The following is a 23,395-nucleotide window of genomic DNA, read 5'->3' on the forward strand; positions in this document are numbered from 1 at the left end:
AGTATGTTTACTTTTCAAAGTGCTTGCTTGGTAGCGGAGGTTGCGCAGCGTGGGGTCGCTACGCAGCCACGAGCGCGCGCTCCGTGAGGCGAGGGTAACGGAATGCGTGATCGGATTTTAATTCCTCTCGCGTCAATCATATCATGATTGTCACAATGCGATCAGTTCATCTGATCGCGACTTTGTAGTGTTTGTCCAGAGAAGATTTGTTACTTCCGGGTGGATTCTCTGTTACTCAGAGAAGAGCTGCTGTGGGGTTAAAGTTCACATCAACTCACAGCTTCTAATGGAGACACCGCAGTGGGAGATGTACTGCAACAGTTTAATATTAAACTACGGATGAGAAAATTACCCATCAAAGTGCCCAGGTTAGGAAAAGAGGAAAGATGAGGAGAAATTACAGAGGATAAAAGTATGTACACTTATATACATAATGAAATATATATGAGGTATAATACATTAAATACATAGAGCAGTATTATTTATTTTTACTGTCCAACTAGCTTATGTAACATTGACTACCCATCCAAATGTTTTAGGATCACTTTCTTATTAATACTTTTCTAAATATAATAGCAAATTCATTAAAACGGTGGAATAACAAAAAAACATAATGAAGTCAATACTATGGCTAAAAACACTCCAAAATAAATAAAAACAGAAACACTTAATGTTGGTAATTTTTTTTATAATAGTTTATTAATGTATAGGAATTAAATTTGTTAGTTTTAATAGGCCTTAGTTATTTAAGATAAGGTTAAGAAAATATTTACTTACTTTTATAAAATTATGTATATTAAAAGATAAAAACCACTTTATATATTTTCAAGGATTATTTTAGAGTAATTTTTTTTTCAGAAATATTGTACTTTTTTGAACGTCAAAATAGCTCTGCAGCCCTCTGATAAAATGTCAGTCTCAGAAATGGCGCCAAGCCAGTTTGAGTTTGAGACCCCTGACGTAGACACCTCGTAGACTGAGCTGCCTATTGGAGCTGACGTATCGCGCGGCCGCCATCCTGGATGGGTCTCCAGTGCGCTCCCTTGCATTCATTTCTAATGAGGAATAATCATAACTCCCCTCATTTTTACCGGATTTTCACACGGTTTGAGTTGTTATAAGCGGCAGAGATTTAGTTATGATACAGGACGCTGTCACACATTTAAAAATACTGCTTTCATCCTAAAATACTATTATGCTCTTTAAAGGTGCAATTTGTAAGATATTTGCAGTAAAATCTCCAAAAACCACTAGGCCAGTGTTATATATTTTGTCCAGCTGATTACTATCAATATCTGTAATGTTTTCAACTACTTGTAAATCGTGAGAAAATTTCCATTCAAAACATTGACACGGGGCAGTGCAGTCTCCTGTCAATGACGTTAATATCCATGTCACCCTTTGTCACCGCCTTTACTGACGTAACCCACATGAGAACACTGGTCGAGCTCGAAAAAATAAAATGGCGGCCAAGGAAGCGGCTGGAGCACAAATTTAGTGAAAATACACGTATATTTTCACTTTTTAAGCATTTTAATTTCATTTCTAGCGAGAAATTAGTATTGTAGTTGTCAAATATGTGATTAGTTATCACAAAGGCGCTCTCTGTTCATATTTCAAACACGCTGCCTTTGAAGTGCGTCAGAGAGCCTTTCTCTGAGCGGCCTTCAGGCCTCCGAGTCCGAAGTCATGTCCTCAAGAGGCAGCGAGGCCACAAGTCCTCACAGTCCTCACAGTCTTGAGGTTTCGGACGCACCCAGTGTCGTGGACAAATGCGGAACTATGCGCTTGCTTATGGACTTATGGATATCTCTGTACCGTCTGCCGCTGGTTGTGTCAGCTCCTGTAAGCGTACGGGCCAACCAAACGACCCAAGAAGAGTTTGGAACAAAACGAGAGAGGATCAGTTTGGTGTTGCATTATCTGGATAGAGAGAGCTTCACGACAACATTTAACTAGACCGAGATTCTGATCCTGCTTGTGTTTTACGCGATGGGTGAGTTGTTTTGATTCGTAACCCTTCAAAAAACGTATGCTATTATATTGATCACAACATTAGTGTACTGTAATCAGCGCGTCTTCCCGCGGAGGATATGCACATCAAAGGTATTGTACATATAAATGGTCATTTTAAGACACTTCACAATAAGATTTGTACTGTCAATACATTATGTGAAAAATCATTGTAGATTGTAAGTTGAAAACTTAATTCTGAGCTGTGTTTACCATCGAATTTGGACTAATACTGTAATATCAATATGACTAACAATTTCGTTTTGAACATCACATATAAACTTACATAATGAAATAAACGATGTCATCAAACGCAACATTTATAAGACTTGATTACCTTATCCATCAACGTGATTTCTCGTTCTCGTCTGATATGGCTAAAGTTAAAGACTACAAATCCCATAATTCCACGCTGCTTCAGAGCGTCAGTAAACAACATCATTGTTTTTGTTTGATCTGGCGCCATCTTTCGGCGCATTTTACAAATTGTATCTTTAAGTATGGCATATTGACCGAGGCAGACACCACTTAAGTATTTTACTTTCTACATAAAAGTACATTTTCAAGTATCTGTATTTTATCAGTGTTTTTCTTTGGAAAACTTATATTCCAAAGCATATTATCATAATTTTTTACTGCACTACATTTCATAATTTCAAGTTTTTGGTTTATATTTAAGTACATTAAACATCTATTTTTTTATTTTACTTAAAAAGTACTTTAAAAAAGTACAAGTACACAATTTTATGTATTTTTTACGTAATTAGGTATTTTATGTAATTAGTAAATTAATGTAAATTAATTTTAATATGAATGAATTGAGAATGAATTGGCTGTGAGAATTTTCATTCCAAAATGGCGGCCGCCCTACTGAAGCGCCATCTAGTGGCTGTTGCCAAAAATGAATCAGAGTTTCCCCTCTTGTTCTTCTATACGCTTTGCTACAGAGCTTTGACGACTCTGTCACAACAAAACCCTCCCGTTTTATAGCAACTTCCCATTGCCTCCCTAATGCCTGTATCACTGGGAAACCTTCAAATGTGAAGAAAAAACAGCGAGAGATCATGAAAGAGAGTACCAGTTCCTTCTGAACATTGATATAATATTATAAATAATAACTTAAAATAACCAAAATGATTGTTCAATCTTACTTGTGAAATGTAATCCCATGTGATCTGGAATAAATACTGCGCCGGTTATTGCAACCGTAAGCTGCACAAAATACGGGCATAGTTGCTTTCTTTCCGTTAACTCCGATTGACTCTGGTGCTAGCGTACAGTGAGGAGACCCATCCAATATGGCGCCGACGCTTGATGCGTTCCAGCACATCATGAGGTGTCTACGTATATAATGTCTATGACCGAATGCGTCAACTAGAGCCGCCATCTTGAAACAGGGGAATCCCGCATCAGCGTCATTGTAGGCAATAGTGTCACAGAAATAAAATCACCATAAATCGTCATGAATGCGATTTTCTTGGTTTTCTTTTGGTTGGTTTCAACAGCCGGACATGTATTTAGCATTGAGCCCAGAAAAAAAATTAAGTTTTGAAATTATGAAAATTAACTTTTTCTAACTAATGCATAGTGCTAGTAGACCTAACATCCATACGCAGAACAAAAGTCTGGCATCGTCCATGAGTTCGAAGTACAGCCGGAGATAGCAGCTTAACCTAGATACTTCCTATGACAAGACCCCTGTTCTAAGATGGCGGCAGTTTTGACGCATGCTCAAAACCGCCGCCAAGGCGACATCTAGTGTACATATCTATGGTTCTAATATAGATTTTATAATGAATAAAGTAAACTAACTCAAGTGTACAGATTGGGTCATGTGTTTAATTTACAAATTATTTTAAAATATGAATCCACGTTTACCAATTGTTCAGTTCCCATATTTGGGTATCCTGCTGAAAAAAAAAACAATAGGAGCCTTCGAGATTGTAATGGTTTCCATTAAAATACTATTGGGAACCATTAGCCTTTACCAATAAAACAAGTATAACATGATTTTTTTGTGGTGTGTTTTGGGCATTATTTCTGTAGGATTCAATTGGGGTTATATTGATTCCCATCTGCCAGAAAACATCTCACCCAACCATTCCATTACATACCAGTAAAGACCCACAGAGACCCTAATAGTTTCCATTACAACATGATGCCCAACCCTGTTCCTGGAGCGCTACCGTCCTGCAGATTTTAGCTCCAACACCAATCAAACACAACTGAAGCAGCTAATCTAAGTGTTCAGGGTTGCTTGATAATTACAGACAGGTGTGTTGGAGCTGAAGTCTGCAGGATGGTAGCCCTCCAGGAACAGGGTTCGGCACCCCTGCGTTACAACCAATAAAATTTCCATTATAACCATTATATTTATAATTATAATTTAATGGTTTCAATCAGTTTATAAAATCTGAAGAATTGATGTGATGTTCTTATTGTTTTTCTAGCAGAGTATTAATAAATAATTGACCTTAATGTAGTTTATTTTTTTAGTCTTTATTCCCTCTATAAAGAGACGACAGACTCTTCTACATCGGCCCCAGTAGGCAGTACATGCGTCTAGTTGTCCTGTCAGAGGAAGAGAAGTTGTCTGTTCTCGAGGAGTGCCACAATAACCCTGAAACTGGCAATCAATGTGGTGTCAGAGGCACTCAAAACAGGGTAATTGCTGGCTACTACTGGTCTACAATAATCCACGATGTAAAAGAATGGGTAAGATACTAGACTTATCTACTTTATCCAGTTTATTTTTTATCCAAGTATCTGTACTTAAGATCTGTTCCCACCTCCAGCTGTCAGATACCTTCTTCACAAAAGTTATGTTTATTGTCCTCACCAACCTTTTTCAACTGGCTACTTTTCTAGACATTTTGTGTTGCTTTTTAGGTGAGATCTCGTCACCGCTGCGTATTAAATGATCCCGTTAAGACTTTTGTGCCAGTCTTGCATTCAATTAAGGTAAAATTTACAGTGTTTTGGAATACTGATGAGACTAACAAGCTAGTTTCAAGCGTGTGTGCAGTTTTACCAGCATTTGACTGATGCTAATTCTCTGGCATGCAGGTGAAAGAAGCTCGGGAGGTGCTTGGTTTGGATTTAATTGGACTGCTGCCAGAAACCGCACGCAGCAACAAGTATGTCCTTACCATGACCGACCTGTACACCAAGTGGGTGATTGCAGAACCCATGCAATCAAAGACAGCGGCTGAGGTGTCTGCAATAGTAACCACAAAGTTGCACTTGTTCGGCATGGTTAGGAAAATCATCACAGTCCAAGGGAAGGAATTTGTTAACAAGGTAAGAACAAATTTTTTACGTTTTTTCCACTATTCTTCTAGGGGTGTCAACAATAATCGATTCGGCAATGCATCGCAATGCAGGATTCAACATCGATGCAGCAAAGTGCCATAATCGATTATGTCACTGTTTATTTTCTGGCCTTGAGTGGACAATAAAGTTGTGAAGTTTCAATTACTTCTGGGGGCATAACAACAACAATCAAGATGGCTGAGGCGGAGAGAGATGACTGTGATAGATGGGTAAACAAAAACGCACCCATAGTTTTCCATGGAAAGTGGACATATGGGCACATTTCGGATTCTACGAAGTTAAAGGCGGAGTCCATGATGTTTGAAAGCCAATGTTGATATTTGAAATCCCCTAAACAAACACGCCCCTACCCCAATAGAATCTGGACCTTCTGTTGATAGACCCGCCCCACACATACGCAACCCGGCATTTGATTTGATTTGATTGGCTATAAGTGTGTTTTGGTAGTTGGCCCGTCTCCTTTTCCAACGCGTTTTTCAAACATCGTGGACTCCGCCTTTAATGGGAAACTAGACAAGACTTACGCTGTGTGTAAATTCTCATCTCAGGTATATAATTGTCTTAAAGCTGCTAAGCTTCAGTTTTTGTTGAGAATAGTTGCACTTGACTGATTCAAAATTTGCATTGTTGTGTACAGTAGAATTCTGATGCATCGTAGAATCGAATCGAATTGAAACGTTACCTGGTGAATCATAAATGAATCGAATTGTGAGGGCAGTACCAATGCACACCCCTATATTCTTCTATCAAAATATGTTCTTGTTTACATTTACTCCAGTCTTGCAAATTTAATCAATGATTCCTCTGCAGCTCAATGAAAGCATTTTCAGTTCACTGAACATAAAACATGCTGTCTCCAGTGCTTACCACCCCCAGACCAATGGGCAGGTAACTCTTTGGATGTTTTTCTTATAGGGTTTTGTCGTTGTTTTACAGTTGTTCATTAACTTTATAAATGCACTGATGTTAACAGATCAAAACATCAAGCGTACCCTCAGGAAGTATGTGAATGACAACCACTATGACTGGGACCTCCACCTTCCTGCTGTGGTGTATGGAATCAACACTGCAAAGCAGGTTGTGTCTTAACATGCTAACTTATTATATCTACAGTTAATTGTTTGGTAAAATAATTGGTGAATTTATTAAATAATTAACGTCAACGGTGTTTTTTTCCTCTTTAATACAAACTTAATGGTTAATGGTATGTTTTTTTTTTTTTTGTATTCAGTACTCTACTAGACACAGTCCTTACTTCCTCCTCTTTCATCGACACCCACGTCTGCCAGAGGTCATGAATGCCTGTCCCACGGGAGATGATTTTCAAGTTGCTGACCCAGATGATGACATTGACACCAGAGTCAATGAGATGAAACGTCTCAATGAAACGGTTTGTATTTGAAAATAAAAGTAGTGACTTACTATCAGAATTAGACCTAGGCTGATCTGTGTATAATTCTACTTCTTCTGTAACTTTAAGACCTTGTTTTGTTTTTGTTACACGGTATACTTGCCATTTTCTGCCTCAATAGATACAAATTCAAAATCAATGAAGTACCTAATTGATCAATGTTGGCCAGACTGAGACTCCATTGATCTGTTGGTTTAAAAAAAATATCACGAGGAGAAACTGGATGTTTTTATGTTTATTTTCAATGAGTTTTCATTTATGCGTACTCTTCTCATTTGTAGGTTCTAGAGCGACCAAAATCGCAAGCGTAAGTTTGTGCGAGTATGTTCAGTTCAGGCCGGTGATGATGTTCTGCTCTCTGGGGACCCCAAGAAAAGAAAGACAGGAGACACGTTGACAAGTCAGCATGAGGGACCATATTCTGTGTCCAGTATGCCTCTTTTCCTAGTAAACACTATTGATTTTGTTTTATCTACTTAAAATCTGAATCCCATGAATATGACCATTTCTCTACTATTTCAACTGCTTCTTGTATTTTTCTTGTAATATGCTTTATATTCTTTCCTCTTTTCCACAGTGATCCATCGTCAGCAAATAATCATCTACCAATAGCCTCTTTCACACAGTCATTCTGGTAAATTACCATGAATTTGCCAGAATGAATTTACCAGTAAATACAAAAATGTGCTGTTCACACACGCAGTGGCTTTCCATTATTTTACCAGTAAGACATCATTCACACATCAGTATCAAAATACCGGTAAATTCGTTGAGAAAGCGGAAGTACCTGTAGCACGCGGCGAGCTCAGTGTTGTATTTGTAAACAATCCACGTCGTTCATAACCACGGTCCGTATTTTGTTGTTTTCACGTCTGTGGTAAACAGTCACGAAGTTGCTCATGACCAAACAACATTGAATGAGACGACGTCAAACCGAAAATGCGTTTTTAACAACACTACTGTTTGCACTTTAGGCTTCACAGAGGGCGTGCTAAGGATGTCGGCAATTCGGCGGTAAGCTGTTTTAAACAACTTTGGTGAAGAAATGTGGACGTAAACTTCAGGTGTGCTCAACTTTCAAGCAGCATGTGTGTGGAAACGTCCGTAAACAGTGCGGGTGGAAACGCGTCATCTGTATTAAAACACTATGATTGGCCCGAAGCTGTCAGCACGGTCTGACGTCGTCCGTTCTAAATGCCGGTAATCCTATAATTTTCGTTCACACACAGCGCTCACCGGTAAATTACTGGTAATCTTACAACCTGTCTTACTGGTAAATTGGGAGCACTGATTTACCGGAAAGGTTCTGTTCACACATGACATGTTAACTGCAATTATGTGTGAAAGGGACTAATATCTCCTTGCACTTGAGAAAATACATCATTTATCATAATTGTAAAGAGTATTGGACCAATGATGCTGCCCTGAGGGGTACCATTTTTCACCATATATCTTCCAGGTAAGGCTTTCTGCTCTGCGTTAGAATCTTCGGAGCAAAACTACACCTTATGTTTCTGTTTTGTCCAATCAGATAAGGTTTGAGAACTTAAAAGTACAGGAAGTGTACATTGGCTAAGCGAGGTGTCATTTTGCACACCTTAGTTTTTGACAGTCAAAATGAAGCCAGCCAATGCCTATTCAGCAACGTTTTGATTGATGGGGTACTAACCAATCACGAAACGATTACAGGGATTCAATTTGCGTCTGTAAAATGCGACATCTGCGCAGATCTGCGCATACACGGAGGCGTGCGTGCTGTGGCTAACGTTAGCTCAGAGTTAAAGATACGATCAGATTTTCTCCAGAGGTTAGATATAAACATCTAAATTGTGGATCGTCGACTGCAGATTACTTTTTTTTTATTGAGAGTGTGAGAGACAGAGATGCATCGATCAGTAAAGCTGCTAGATACAGTAAGTTGTAAAAGTTAAGTTTGTCTTGTTATGTTGATCATGTATTTACATTTTTTTGTTTTTATGTTAGCTGTTTTTGATTATAAAAATAACAGTGGAGATGACTAAGGCACGAGTTTTATATGGGTTCATTTTTTATGACATGTTATATAAATGCATATTTATGAATCTGATGCATAATATATATATATATATAAAAAACAAGAAAATAAGATATGTGGGGGAAAATATGAGTATTACCAGCAATGTTGAGCATTATATGCATAAGTTATTTGGCAAACATATGCGTGCGCACGTGTGTGTGTTTTCTCCTTGTGATGTAAAATAGGCCTTCAACTGATCTGGAGTCCATTCCCGAGCGACCACATTCAAAATAACAAGTATTTTGTTATAATGTTTTTTGTCTGAAATAGTTGCTTTTTTGTGCAGATAAGTTTTGAATTGATAGTCATGTAGTATGTGGTGCTCTTTCTTTTTTTGTTATCATGTGTCTATTTGGATTCTCCAGATGTACTTTTTTTTTTTTGGAAAAAAAGCTCACAGAAACTTAATTTTTTGGAGAATCATTCTTGAATTTGAATCACAACATGGTTTTTCTTTATCTTTATACTGACCCCAGGTGTTTGACATGACAATTTCATAAATTTGTGAATGTTATTTATTCAAAGAAATCGGAAGTCATTTCATGTATATTTTACCTTGTTTTTACTCTGTTCCTATTCTACTCGGAGTTGTTATGACTATTGGGCAACAATGTGTCACGTGTCTAGTTTCAAACAAGACTAGAATTATGAATATAGTCTATAGGGTTTAAGAGCTGCAGGGATTTTATTTTGGGTATGATGATTTTCAGAAAATGCTCAAAAATTAAAGTGCTGGCTTACAGGTTTATATTTGTTTAACTTGCATTAACACATTAATTGTCATGTATCGGCCAACTTTCTTTGAAACAGTATATTGTTTGCTTAATATTTGTGCATGATTACTGAAATGATTACTATCACTGAACTACCATTGCATGATGGATGACATTATGTACTGCTATGAGACACATGTATTACAATTTTGTATTGTAAATCGAAAAAAAAGATAATAAATAAAGAAATGATTACTGGGAAATATACAGAATTTGGCCTATCCATGTTGAAGACAAACATCATTCCTTTATGTGCACACGCTTGTGGACTAATCTTAGCTTTAGGATCAGAGCTTGAGTTGAAGATCAGCTTCATGGTACCAACAAGTGATCACATTTAAATGGATGGGTTATTATTTTTTTTTTAAAGCATGTTGGGTAAATATTGGACAGAACAGACCACTTGATTAAAATTGACTCAATGCTGGGTATTATTATTACAACCCAGTTATTGCATAAAAACAAAACAACATTGGGACATTTTTAACCCAGCACGTGGTCTGTCCAATATTAAGGTCCCATTATGGGTTAAAAAATAACTAGCCATTTTCAGAGTGTTGGTTTGGTTTTGGCAACTCAATGCTAATCCTGTAAATTTGTGATTGTTTACCTGTTTTATGCCCAAGGTACAGTAAATATACAATAGACATGCATAACCCTTCTGAACAAACCTAAGCTGGCTGGCTGGTTTTAACTGGTCTCCCAGCCGGTTTGAGCTGGTGTAGCAGGCTGGATTTAAAGGGGGTTTGGACACTTTTCTAGCTGATCAGGGTGGAAGAACAGCTGACCCATTAACTTGACCAGTCAGTAAAACCAGATGTATGCAGCTTTGCCAGACGTGGGACACCGGCGTATACCAGCTAAGACGACTCTTCTAAGCTTTCAGTCTGGTAAAGCTGGTTTTTCGATCTGAACAGCTAAAAGTGGGCTCTTAAAACCTTTCTAAGACCAGCCTGCTACACCAGCTAAAACCAAACTGGGAGACCAGGTCAACTAGGTTAGGTTGGTTTTAGCTGTTTTTCTGTAGGGAATGTTTATCCCTATACTAAAGTTATCATCATTGTGATATGTCTTTGAATAATCTCTTATTATTATCACACAGGTCCACGTGCTCGTCTCCACTCAAACCTTTGCAGAGAAATGAAACAGTGACTGCATGTTTGATCTACAGTCACCACCTAGTGGTGATAAAAATGAATAGCATTAACAGAAAGTATGACTTCAACATGTTTTTGGTGGTATGGTACAGTGCTTTATATAGATTAATGGTATATGGTACAGTCGTCTTTAGCTTAAAGGTAAATATAACAGTGAATGAAGATAATTTTTAAACTGTGTTTAGATGTAGTTCAATAAAGTTCAGAGTATCAGTGAAGCAAGTTTGAGAGATTTCTACATAAAATCTATAATGTAAAAAATATAATCTTGATATCTTTAATAAGGTAAATTTTTTAAAATAAGGTATTTTCTCTATTTACAGTTGTTTTATGCCACATTTAACCTCCTAAGACCTGGATGTCACATATGTGGACATCAATGTTTTTGTTGTTTGCATCATAATACTTAATTCTTTGTAACAGGAACCTGTTATACACAAACATGGACAAATACACTGCTTCATGTTCAAAGAAAAATATTTGGTTATATTTAGTGGTTCCCCAAAATAGCTGGTAAAAATCTGGAAAAAAAGTCTAACCAAAGCTCGGGTTCAGGAGGTTAATTTAGGCTTCATGTTATCTGACCAATGATAAGAGATTGTTGCATAAAGTTGGTTTGGGGCAGACAAAATTTGTTTGGTAGTGGAAACATTTTTAAAGATCTTTTCCTCTCATCTCATACAGTATTTTGTCCACCACCATGACCCTTTAGTCTCTGTGGTGGTTCTTCATCAGTCAACATGTCAAATGTTCTTTAATGTGTTTGGGAATTAATATTAAGTAGTGTTTAGTGAATTTAACCCTGCAGTAAACCCAGCAATATGTAACTCTGCTGATGCTTCAACTGCTGTAAGGGATGAGGAATTATTAGCTAACTTAATGTCTGTTTTTGCCAGTGTTTAACTATTTGATACGTGTGAAGGATTTTGAGCAATGAAAAAAAATTTGTATGTATCATGCATTAAAATATATGACCTTTGATGCTTTTTGATGATTTAAATAAAATCTCCATACAATCTGAGCATGTCTGTGTTTTACTCTCGACTAATACTCTTTTCTTTTAACATTACTGGTAATTAACATAGCGCCATCTAGTGGTTGTTAATGAATAACACAATAGGTCTAAATATATTAATACAAAATAGCATCTATACATACTGTAAAATACATTTTAAAAAGTAGTAATAACTAAGCATTAAGACATATTAAAGAGTTTTGATATATATATATATCTACAATAAAAAGTCCAAATGTTGTAAATAGTTTTAATTAAACAACACAGGGGACATAAATATATATATATATATATATATATATATATATATATATATATATATATATATATATATATATATATATATATATATATATATATATAAAACTCATCACAGTTGAACCGTAAACAGAACAAAGTCATTAAACTCCATGACAACCATACTGTAGAACTTATCGTTGTCATAGAGACATTATGACATCACAATCGGTGCCTATAAAACGCTCAGCCAGATGAAACTGGTATCATTTGACTGATCTGAACGCTTGCCTTTGGTTGACTCCGAACGCTACTGTACAGATTATCAAGTGAATTTGCAGACTTTCAAATAGTTCGCAACTTTAAACTGCTTGACGCACTGTGTACGGACAGACAGTTTACTTAGATTTCAACCCTCTGTGAACCGAGTCTAAGCACAGTTAAGTCTGCAGTTATCTTTTCACATCATGTTTCGTCCTGTAACACCATTGTCCGACAAGGACATGGAAGGAGCAGATGTTGAAAATATGGATCTGCCGAATGCTGTGCCGAACTTTGACTATGTCCCTGATTTCGGACTTTCGTCACAAGTCGGGCGCGCTGCCGGTTTAAATCCATTTGAAGGAGGAGAGGAGGAGGAGGAGGAGATGGTGGATGTTTATCCAACACATGAGGCGAAACGCCAAAAAGGTAAGATGCGAGTTAAAGCAAAAAGTCTGAATTTCATGCTGATAAGTTTACATAAAGTTATTGTGTTGTTAATGCACGTGTACATGTAGAAACACCAGGTGGTGCTCGTGTACTTGATATTTTACCCGCCGTTTTTCTTGACCGGCAGAATACGCAAACAAATTTTAGCTCCATTAATTTAACAAAAAGCGACCAAAATTAATAAAAAATCCTCACAATTTAAGATAAGAATTACGCCGTATGAGGTCTTGTTTTTTAATATCCCTCACGATAATTAACTATGGTTTTATGTGGTAAAAGTGTAGTAACCATGTTTATTGGTGTATTGAGTACTATTAGCAAAACCAGGGTTATTTTGTGGTAACAATGGTTTTAATAAAGTACCGTTAACCATGTTTTGTTGGATGTAAATGTTTCACTTTCGTAAGGGATGTATAACATAATAAATAGGTAGCAGTGCATACTGTTGTTATCCAGACTGTTTTGTTCATTTACTGAAGCCAATGTTGTGTACTATTTTTATTTTTGCTTGCTTGTTTTCTCATGATCACAACTTAATTTCTCGTTATCTCAAGTTAACAAAAGTTGTATTTTTTGTGATGTGATGAAAGCTCTTGGGTTCTTAATATGTATGTACATGAACGGGTTGTATTGTTTGAAGACAGCAGAGGTATATTTTGGTAAATTAGGGGATGAACAAATTAGGTTTTACTTAGATCAGGGATTCGTTTAAGATGAAATCGATTCGTCAGTATGTAGTTGACAATTTGATAGTGGTGAATTTAGGGACCGTCTCTAAAGTTACTCTTTAATATACACGTTTCTACTTTATACAGCATTTAAATGGAATAACTTTTAGTCAACAAACAGTCACAAACCCAACTGTGTTCATATGGTTGTCGGCTATTATGTACACTTTTACTTATATAGTTATTAATATAATTGTTAATTACTATTAAAGATAGAATCGTGTACATTATTACTTTGAAGATGGTCCCTAAATTCACACACATTATGGGGTGGTTTCCCAGGAAGAGATATCTTAAACCAGGACTAGGCCTTAATTTATTTAGAAAATATAACTAGTTTTAACAAACATGCGTTACTAAAAACATTACTTGTGTGCATTTTGAGGCAAAACAAAGGGCACTGATGTATTTTAAGATATGTCAGTGCAAGTTCCTTTCAGTTTGGACAGCTCTTATTTATATATCTTATACGTTTTAATGTAATTATTAGCTACACGTATGCATCAGCAGTTCACTTTAAAATACACTAAATATTATGGACAGGAAATTACATTATGACATTTGGATTGTCAGGATAACAACTTTTTGTTATCTCGAGATCCCCAGAAAATAAAGTCATGATCACGAGAAAACAAGCAAGCAAAAATAATATTAATGCATGTTCTCTGTCGGCTTCAATACAATTTAGACAAAAAGAAAAATTATAATTTCAAATGAAGGCATTACTTTATTGAATTATTTTGTACAGTTGAATAAATAATAGATTAAAATAAGTGACAAGTTTTAGACACATATTGATCACTTCAGTTAAAGCATTCATTTCATAACATTATTTATTGAATTGCAGTGTTGGGATGGAGATGTGATGATGGTGGAATGGATTTTGTCCTACCAAGTGCGGTCCCTGACATTGTCCCGAACAACGGACATTTGTTAGACAGACGCGCCGGGAGTTCACATCCACGAGGAGGAGTAAAGGAGTTTACTCCTGCATTTGAGGAGGCGAACAGCCCCACAGGTCAGATGGAAATTTTGTGTTCTTGACAATCTTTAAATCTGTACCATGTTTGTTCCTCAATAGTTTTGTTGGCCCTTGCAGATACTGATATCTTACTACATTAATGTCAGTAAAATAAAGCATCTTACAATAAGATATTAAGTTTAGACCATTTTTCTAGTGTGTTTTAAACTCTTATTTTAACAGCATTATTAATGCAATAATCATTGCTGTATTTTTAGGAATTTGTTATAAAGAATTAGATACTCAATTACATATACATATTTAATCAAATAGTATCTGGGTGGACAGTTTGTTAAATGTGTTTATTAAGTATTATTACTGACCACGGTTCTTTGTCATTCTCTTTTGTCATAATGAATTTTCTAATAGTTTATCATTTGTTTTTGTTTTTCTTTTTTGGTGTAGAAAAATGTGAGAATAAATTATTGAAATCATTAAAGAAGGGATGGAATATTGTAAGGCGCCCATTCCTTCATAATGATAAAGTGGAAACACTGATTCCTTCAGAGGTTTGTTACATCATTACATTTACTACAACTATCTGTCCATTTATAGACATGTTTCCATCCAGGTTTTGTTATCGACCAAGTGAATATGCGTAAAAAAGGTTTTCTATTCAAATGGTGCTAAAATGGTGTCCGTGGTGATATCACGAATGATGAAAGCGACATTAGTTTGGGTGTATCACAAAAAATCTGATCTTGAGCAAATTATCTACCTAATTTCTCTAATGCTCTTACAATAAAAGCTTAGCCAGGTCGAGTCTGATGTTTGTGGTCTTGGTAATTTAAAATAAATGTGCTTTCACCAAAGGGACCCGAATATGAGGAGAAAAAATGTAATATTTAGGAGAATAAACATGAATCATTTTATGGATAAGTGATTGACATTTCAGCACTTCATGAAGTAAGTTCAGTGCAGATTGCGTACCCTCTGTGTATATGGAGGATCGACTCTGCAAATCAAAACAGAAAGTCTCAGGCTGCAATAAGAGCGCCTATTGTTTGCTGTTATGCCCTTCAGAGGTTGCGCGTGATGAAGATCTATCATGTGACATCACATTTATTGCGTTAAAGCTATTTTTTTATATATATGTATTTTGAGGTATTGACATTGCGTTTATGCGCTTAAGCATTTTTTTGCTAAAAAGCCTTGGATGGAAACATTTATCTGTCTGTCTGTCCATCTGTCTGTCTGACCCACCTCTGGTCTTCTCCACAGCTTAATGCACATTCAGCTAATCCTAATGTAAAGGATGATGCTGGTCTGGCGAGCTCTGAATTAAACAATAAGATCAAACCGGAAAAACAACGAATGGCATTCTTTGACTGTCTCTGGAGGGGCAAGGTGGAGTCAGTGCCGACTCCCCTGCTTAAAGCGGATCCAGCTATCCCTGATGTTAAGGAAGTTGTTGATCTTGCATCACAGTCAAAGACCTACGTTGGTCCGAAGAAGCAGAAAGAAAAGGCTTCAAAGAGCCGCAAATCTAACCTCCAGGGAGAAAAAGTGACTGTTGTGCCAACTCAACAGCCCAAGGCTATTTCAGATATTCCTGTTGGCATGGATGTTCCTGCTCTGGCCGGCCCCCAATCAAAACCAAAGATTCGTCCGGATAAATGCATGACATTGACGCAACGCTTCTTTGGATGCTTCCGGAGGGGCAAAGTGGAGTCGATGCCGACTTCACAGATTGAGGCCGATCCAGCTATCCCTGATGCCAGGGAAGTTGTTGATCTGGCAGATTCTCAATCGAAGAGTGTTGGCTTAAAGAAACAAAAACAAAAGGCTTCAAAGAGCCGCTCATTTCACAACCCTTGGAGTAAAAAAGGGAAGAGTAAAGTGAAAAAAGATGCCGATCCAGCTATTCCTGATGCCATGGATGGTGCGGATCTGGCCAGTTTTGGTGGCATCGCTGCAGCCAATGCCAGGCTACAGACGTTAGGTGCCATTCCAGAGAATATTGGGTTAAAAGGTGGTGGAAATCCTGACCCAAATAAAGCAAAAAATCCTGGGTCAAAAGATGTTGGAAGTCCTGAGGCAAAAGGTTGTAAAAATCCCAGGCCAAAAGCTCTTAAAGCTCTAGAAAATCCCAGACAACCCTTGCCAGAAGATTTTGAGGATCCTATCCCAGCGAGATTTAAAACTCGCAGACGAAAATTTGTTGGAAAACCCGCAATAGGTTGGATTCGTAACCCAACTAAATTTAAAATTACCCCACCAAAAGTCCTTGAAAATCCCAGAGATCCCTCGCCAGAAGATGATAAAGTTGTCAGGCCAAAAGTTATAGATGTTGTTCAACAAGCTTTTGAACCGCCAAGCGAGAAGAAACGAGTTAATCGCTCATTGCTTAGAGGTGAGTGTACTGACTTCATTACTCCTACTTTGCAACAATGTGTGAAATGGTTTCTTCATCATATTCTTCTGTACCTGGAAATGTATGCTGTACCTTTCATCTGTGAGTATATGAGTGTTAACATGTACTGTCACCTCATCATTTTCTGTGTGTTTTTCAGAGCCCTTTGATTCTGAATATCAACTTTTGTATCAAGTGCTTGGGGAAGGGTGCGGTGGCAGAGTGTACAAAGGGATCCGTATATCGGATGACACTCCGGTAATGCACTCGTATTTATATCAAACACAATGTTTGCTGAAATTTGTATGTCCACTTGATCTAAACCATGTTTTAAAGTTTGTAGATTCTTAAACCTTAAAGTTATGTGTGCAGTGTCAGGTGAGCCGCTTTAGTCAGCTCAAGAGAAATTAACTTTTGTTGTTTTTCTCTTTACAGGTTGCCATCAAGCAAATAAACAAACGAAAGAATGAACGCACTATTCAGATTGTAAGTTGTCATAAAATTTTATGAATTGAACTAAACAGAAAATAGACAGTATAGCGATTACGCACCAATACAAGATGTTTTATCTAATTGTAATTTGTTGACCATTTTTTGTCCAGCCTGGATACCCCAAACCACTTATAACAGAAGTGGCGCTGATGCTTAAGTTAGGAGAAGCGCCCTCATGCCCCAATGTCATACAGATGTATGACTGGTACGAGACTAAACACTTTTACACGCTCATGTTGGAGTACCCACTGCACAGCGTATCCTTGTTGCATTTTGTTCTTCGTGAAGAAAATCTTAGAGAAAGTACAGCAAGACATCTCATGCGTCAGGCAGTACTGGCAGTACAACATTGTCTGGATAATGGAGTTTTCCACACCGACCTCCATCTCGAAAACTTCTTGGTGCAGCAATCAACAATGACCCTGAAGTTAATTGACTTTGGGTTTGGACATTATCTGACGCATGATGATGTCTGTGATACCGATGACTTTACGGGTGAGCTGCATTTTTTTATATAGCGGAGTATTGAAAACTGTTGTTTCTTTTACAAAATGACTCAACACGATGTTTTGTGTACAGGAGCTCCATGTTGCACCCCGCCTGAGATCTACAAGGCTCAGAAATTCCACGCCGTGCCAGCAAACGTCTGGGCCTTAGGTTCTGTGCTGTACTTCATGGTGCTTGGAGATTACCCCTATGATTTAAAGAACTTTCATTTCGGGACAACTGAGAAGGATTTATCAAAGGGTGAGTGAAAATGACTGATCAACATGCACACACAAAGTCTCTGATCAAATCCACAATAAATATTATTATCAGAGGATACGGTCTGTCTGGCAAGATGTTAGATTTTATTGTGTTTAGCTAAACAGTCATTTAGTGGCTCGCTGATGTATTACATCACTGTGCCATCATCTTAACCTGAGGTACTGTCTGTCAGTGACCAGGGTAGGGCTGGGTATCATTTAAAATCTTTCGATCCGGTGCCAATTTCAATACCTCCGTTTCGATACCGGTTCCTAACGATACTTTTTCCCAAAACCATATGTTTTCAAATCCATTTAAACATTAACAAAAATACATTAAACACAAAACTTTTATTTTTCACCTTATTTAAAACAAATTCTGGTAACACTTCTCACTCAGGGAAACATTATTAATAAAACTGGTTGTGCTTTTTGGATAGGGGTGTGCCAGCAGACACACTTATCTGTTTTTGTTTTATGAAAATAAGGAAACAAAAATAAAGAAATTAAGAATATAACTAACACTGCTTTATTTTATGAAATGAAAATGGTCTTTAGCTTGAACTAGCAGAATTTAAATAAGTGGGTTCATTTTGCTGCAACTTTGACAAAAAGTAAAAAGTTTTACTGGGAAGATTTTTATGCATGTTTGTTTGTTTTTGTAAACAAAGAACTGTAATACTCAACTTCATAATTATCAAAATATTAAATAGCCTACATTTGGGATTTTTAAAATGAGTAGCAAATGCGTTAAATTGAATTTTAGTTTGTTTTAAATAACAAGCCAGGCTTGTAAGCAGTGTTGGGCTGCTTAACTTTAAACCATAGACTGAAAAAAATAGGTTAAAACGCATCGTCCATTTTGGGAGACGAGGGCATGAAGTCTTGTGATGCGGAGAGACAGGCGCGAGTATTTCATAAGCATTAAGAGACACAGGCTGCGCGCGTGCTTTAAATTGAGACCCCTCGTCACTTTAGGAGAAACGCCGTTTTGGTTGACTTTCACGGAGACAGCACGGCAATACTTGCGCTCACTGAATTGGTTACACTGTCACAAAGCCTTTCTGTACATTTCTCATATTGTATCCTTTTTACACGTGTGTTGGGTGACTGTGAGTATCTTCCGAAATCTTCCCCGTCACGTGGTGGTGGACAGCCAATCGCCGGCGCTTTAGGTCCTTACATGCAAGTACAGGCTCACACAGACACAGCCGCTTGGCTTTTGGAACCGAAATTTGGCACCGAAAGATAAATCATTTTTCGATACTCAAAGTATCAAAGTTTTTCGTTCGATACCATAAAAGTATCGACGTTCGATACCCAGCCCTAAACCAGGGTCCCTTTAGATGATAGACAGACAGACAGACTTTTTTGCAGTATTATTAAATGACAACAAAAGCGTCTCTTTATGCCGTGATCATTATTGCCATTTGTGTGTCATGATGACTAATCAGCTCTCTCCTAAATCTTGTACAGAAATCTATGATCTGTTAAGATGGTGCCTGGCCAAGAATCCAAGTGATCGTCCGACGCTCAAGGAGATCTTAGATCATGACTGGTTTAAAACTGAGTCTGACGAAGAAGAGCTACTCGTATACAAAATGAGGTAACAGACCTTTTCAAGAAGGAAACTGCATTTTGCAGATTACATGCTTTTTATTTTGTGTAGTTAGTTGTATAGTAAGATTGTTTACTTTTAAATGTACATTTTCTACAGGGCACTATCCACACAAAAATGAAAAGGATGAAGCTGAATGACTGAAGGAGAGGGGAATGATTGGAGATGCTGTTTTCATCATCCTGAGACGTATGGAGTTTAAAGGAGGTATGAATGAATGCTTTTTTAACTATAATCGCATAATCTCGTGCGTAATCAAAGTTTACTGTTAAGGGAGTGTCTTGCTTGTATTTTGTGAACGTGAGCGTCTCTTTTATCATAAATGGTTTTGACGTGTGTGCAGCAGGCACTTATTTTGACAAAACACTTGATGCACATGGATCACATGACGCAACAAACAAATATTTTAAAAACGCAAGCAACTCACATGACACTCCAAACACTTATTTTAAATTAGCGTCCCTCGGATGAACAGTTACGAGCCGCCACTGATATTGTGGCTTTAAGGTTCTAGATATACTATAAATATAATGACTAAAAATTAAATGTTGACATTTTCTTTCTTTCTCATCTTCAGGTTGTATTTCAGACTTCATGAACACAGACCGCTGACTGAACATCTGATGCAGATCCCGTCTCATCCTTGAACACATAAAAAAAATGTTTTAATTCTTAATGTTTTTGTATTTTAAAGTTGTAAAATAAAGTATCTAATATATAGTAAGTTCTCTATATAATCAGCTATGTCTGGCTCTCTAGGGTTTTTTTTCTCCTAGGAGTTTAGGGAGTCAGGTTTATTAATGTAAAGCTGCTTTGAAATAATTAAACAATTGTGAAAAGTGCTACAGTATATAAATAAAATTGAATTGAATATGGAAGACTTTTCTTTAGCAGATGATTTAATTTGCTTTTTTAATTTTTTATTTGAACAAAATGATTAACTTGGCTTAATTATGTACATGTTTTTCATATGCAATATCAAACCCTTGATCTTGGTATAAAATACTGGGAGTTAACGTAGTAAATCCAATCAGACACAATGTTAAACCTGATGCTGTTTTAACCCAAATAAGTAAGTACACTTGAACTAAACCTTAAAATATACCCTTCATTACTCTGTGTTTTAGTTTAATTTGCATGATTTCTCTCAATCAAGACATTTTGATTAACTTATTTTATTTAAATCTGTGGTAATCTTATGTAAACTGCTACTCTGCAGCTATTTCTGTTATCGCTGTTGGCTATTATTTTTGTTGTAAAGTTAAGAGCTGATTAAAAGTACATTACTTTACGAAATACATGTAATATATATTTATGATAATATAATTGCAATTGGCCTTAAATGAATCTAGAATGAACTTAAGCTAAAGCCACAGAAATTATTGAAGTGCTTGAAACACCTGCTGGGGAAAACATAAAAGCAACAAGATCTCACTCCAAACATTTTGCCCTTCTTAAAGCCATTAAGTCAAAGTGTATTCTGTTTTTTTAGGGCAAACAGATCATTATTAAGACTTTTACCCTCTTTTAATTATGCACATGTTTGTCATTAAATCTGTCTATAAATAAAAACTAGGCAAAATTGTAGCGTTATCAGTCAGTATGATAAATGTTTATTGAACTTATAGGGGCAGTTTCCCGGACAGAGATTAGCTTAAGCCAGGACTAGACCTGAGTTTAATTGGGAAATATAACTAGTTTTAAGAAACATACAGTACTAAAAACATTATTATGTGCATTTTGAGGCAAAACAAAGGGCACTGATGTATTTTAAGATATGTAAGTGCCAGTTGTTTTCAGTTTGGACAGCTCTTACATTTATTTTAGTCTAGGACTAGTCTAATCCCTGTCCGGGAAACCGCCCCATAATAGTAAAAACCGACCAAGACACTGCTCATTTGTGATCAACTCCCCCTATAGTGCTAAACCATCGTATTTTCGAAACAGTTGTCACAAAAATGAAGTCTTCAGACTGGATTTGGCGTCTTATTATCATTCTTTGTTATTATAATAATTACTGACAACTGTCTATTAACAGTGTTTTTATCCCTCTTTGATTAAATGTCTTCACCTCTCTGACTTTGTGCCCAATGCCTTTTCTTACAAAAAGATACATTTCAATGAGCTTTTCAATTTGAAATCATTCCTAAAACCAGGGACGTGCACAGGTGGGTTGCTCAGGTTGCCCGGGCAACTGCCCATATGCCCTTCTCGACTCAAGTTGCGCTTCCGAGGTGGAAACATGTTTACTTTTACTTCGTTTACATTGTGCAGCGTTCCTCTGTTACTGTATTTTTATTAATTACGAAATTTATATTTTATTTTTAAATTGCTGTCTCGTGTTTCTGAGGCATTCGCGAATTGATGACTCGTTTGAGTCGATTCCTTACAAAGTGCTGCAAATAAATGAGTCTTTTGAATCGATTCTTTACAAAGCAAATGGGCAAAAGTTTTGAATTGGTTCACGAATCAGTTTGAATGAATTGTTCAGATCGCTGCTAAAACTGAATCGTCTGATGCTGTTTTACTCGTAGCCTATAGAAACACGCAGAATATAAACAGTTTTGGGTGACTTGGATATGAATTTACCAATCTTTTAACTAAAAGCAAAACTTCACACATGTACCCGCCATCCCAGGTGAAAAAGAAATATATTTAAAGAGTATTTTTGGGACATACTTAATTTAAAAGCTACTATACTAAATGCATATTAAATGTATTATATTGAACCCACTTCAAATATATTAAATGCATTTCAAGATATTTTTAAAGTCAATTTTAATCTATTTGCATTATATTTAAATTGTGTTCAATTGGAACAACTTCAAATATATTTAGTGCAATTTAAGTGTACTTCTTTAAAATTCATTTGAAATGCACTTCTCATACACTTAAAAATACAGTTAGAATACATTTAAAGCTTAATTTAACTGTGCTTTAAGAACACTTTAATAGTACTTCAGTATATTAGAAATATACTAGCATTACATTAATAGAAATGTATTAGGATTACACTACTATTCTATTATATAGCTGTTTTTAATATTTAAAATGTTACATTAAAATCATTAAATATTAAGACACATACACGGATTTTGAATACAGAACAATGTAATATACTTCATATTGTGTTGTGTACATTACAAAAATATCTAAAGTAAATTTTAATCCAGCAAGCACAGAGACATTAATAATCTTTTGACCAAAGAGAAACAATATAAAACAAATATCAGAGAAATGCAATTACAGAGCTACTTTACAGAGCTATCAAATTGTACAATGTTAACATTAAATGTATTAATGAAAAGTACACTATGAATATGCAATCACTGAATAGGCATAAGCAATGATTATATTATAATCATAATGTAATTCTCTGCTTAAAAAGTTACTGAAAAAAAATGTTTAAGTGCAATTTAAAGGCGGAGTGCACAATGTTTGAAAAACGCTTTGGAAAAGGAAATTGGGCCGACTACCAAAACACACTTGTGGCCAACCAGTAGTAAGGGGCGTGTCTACTAACCGACATCCTTGCCGGGTTGCGTATGTGTGTGGTGGCTCTATCAAAAGAAGGTCCAGATTCTAGTGGGGTAGAGACATGTTTGTTTAGGTAATTTCAAATGTTAACATTGGCTTTCAATAATGGTGCACTCCGCCTTCAACCAACTTAAGATAAACCTGTTAAAAGCTGAACCAAAACACAAAACAGTTTAGATGTCACATGTTTAAGT

The 23,395-nt window shown here is 36.4% G+C and overlaps 1 protein-coding gene and 1 long non-coding RNA gene across 2 annotated transcripts; both read left to right on the plus strand.

Moving 5' to 3' along the window:
- The first annotated feature begins 12,634 nt into the window (after positions 1-12,634).
- LOC141368756 (uncharacterized) lies at positions 12,635-15,327 on the plus strand. The gene is made up of 2 exons (XR_012371996.1): positions 12,635-14,452; positions 14,861-15,327. It is a non-coding gene; the product is annotated as an uncharacterized lncRNA (long non-coding RNA).
- Positions 15,328-15,769: 442 nt separating this feature from the next.
- On the plus strand, positions 15,770-21,056 carry LOC141368838 (uncharacterized). Its single transcript, XM_073873627.1, has 8 exons — positions 15,770-16,808; positions 16,969-17,066; positions 17,244-17,294; positions 17,411-17,795; positions 17,880-18,047; positions 19,523-19,652; positions 19,764-19,871; positions 20,242-21,056. Exons 1-7 carry the CDS (start codon positions 15,770-15,772, stop codon positions 19,783-19,785), a joined length of 1,893 nt encoding a protein of 630 aa, XP_073729728.1. The 3' UTR covers positions 19,786-19,871; positions 20,242-21,056.
- Positions 21,057-23,395: the final 2,339 nt, after the last annotated feature.

This window comes from Misgurnus anguillicaudatus, chromosome 11 (assembly GCF_027580225.2).
Source record: "Misgurnus anguillicaudatus chromosome 11, ASM2758022v2, whole genome shotgun sequence".
Lineage (NCBI taxonomy): Eukaryota > Metazoa > Chordata > Actinopteri > Cypriniformes > Cobitidae > Misgurnus > Misgurnus anguillicaudatus.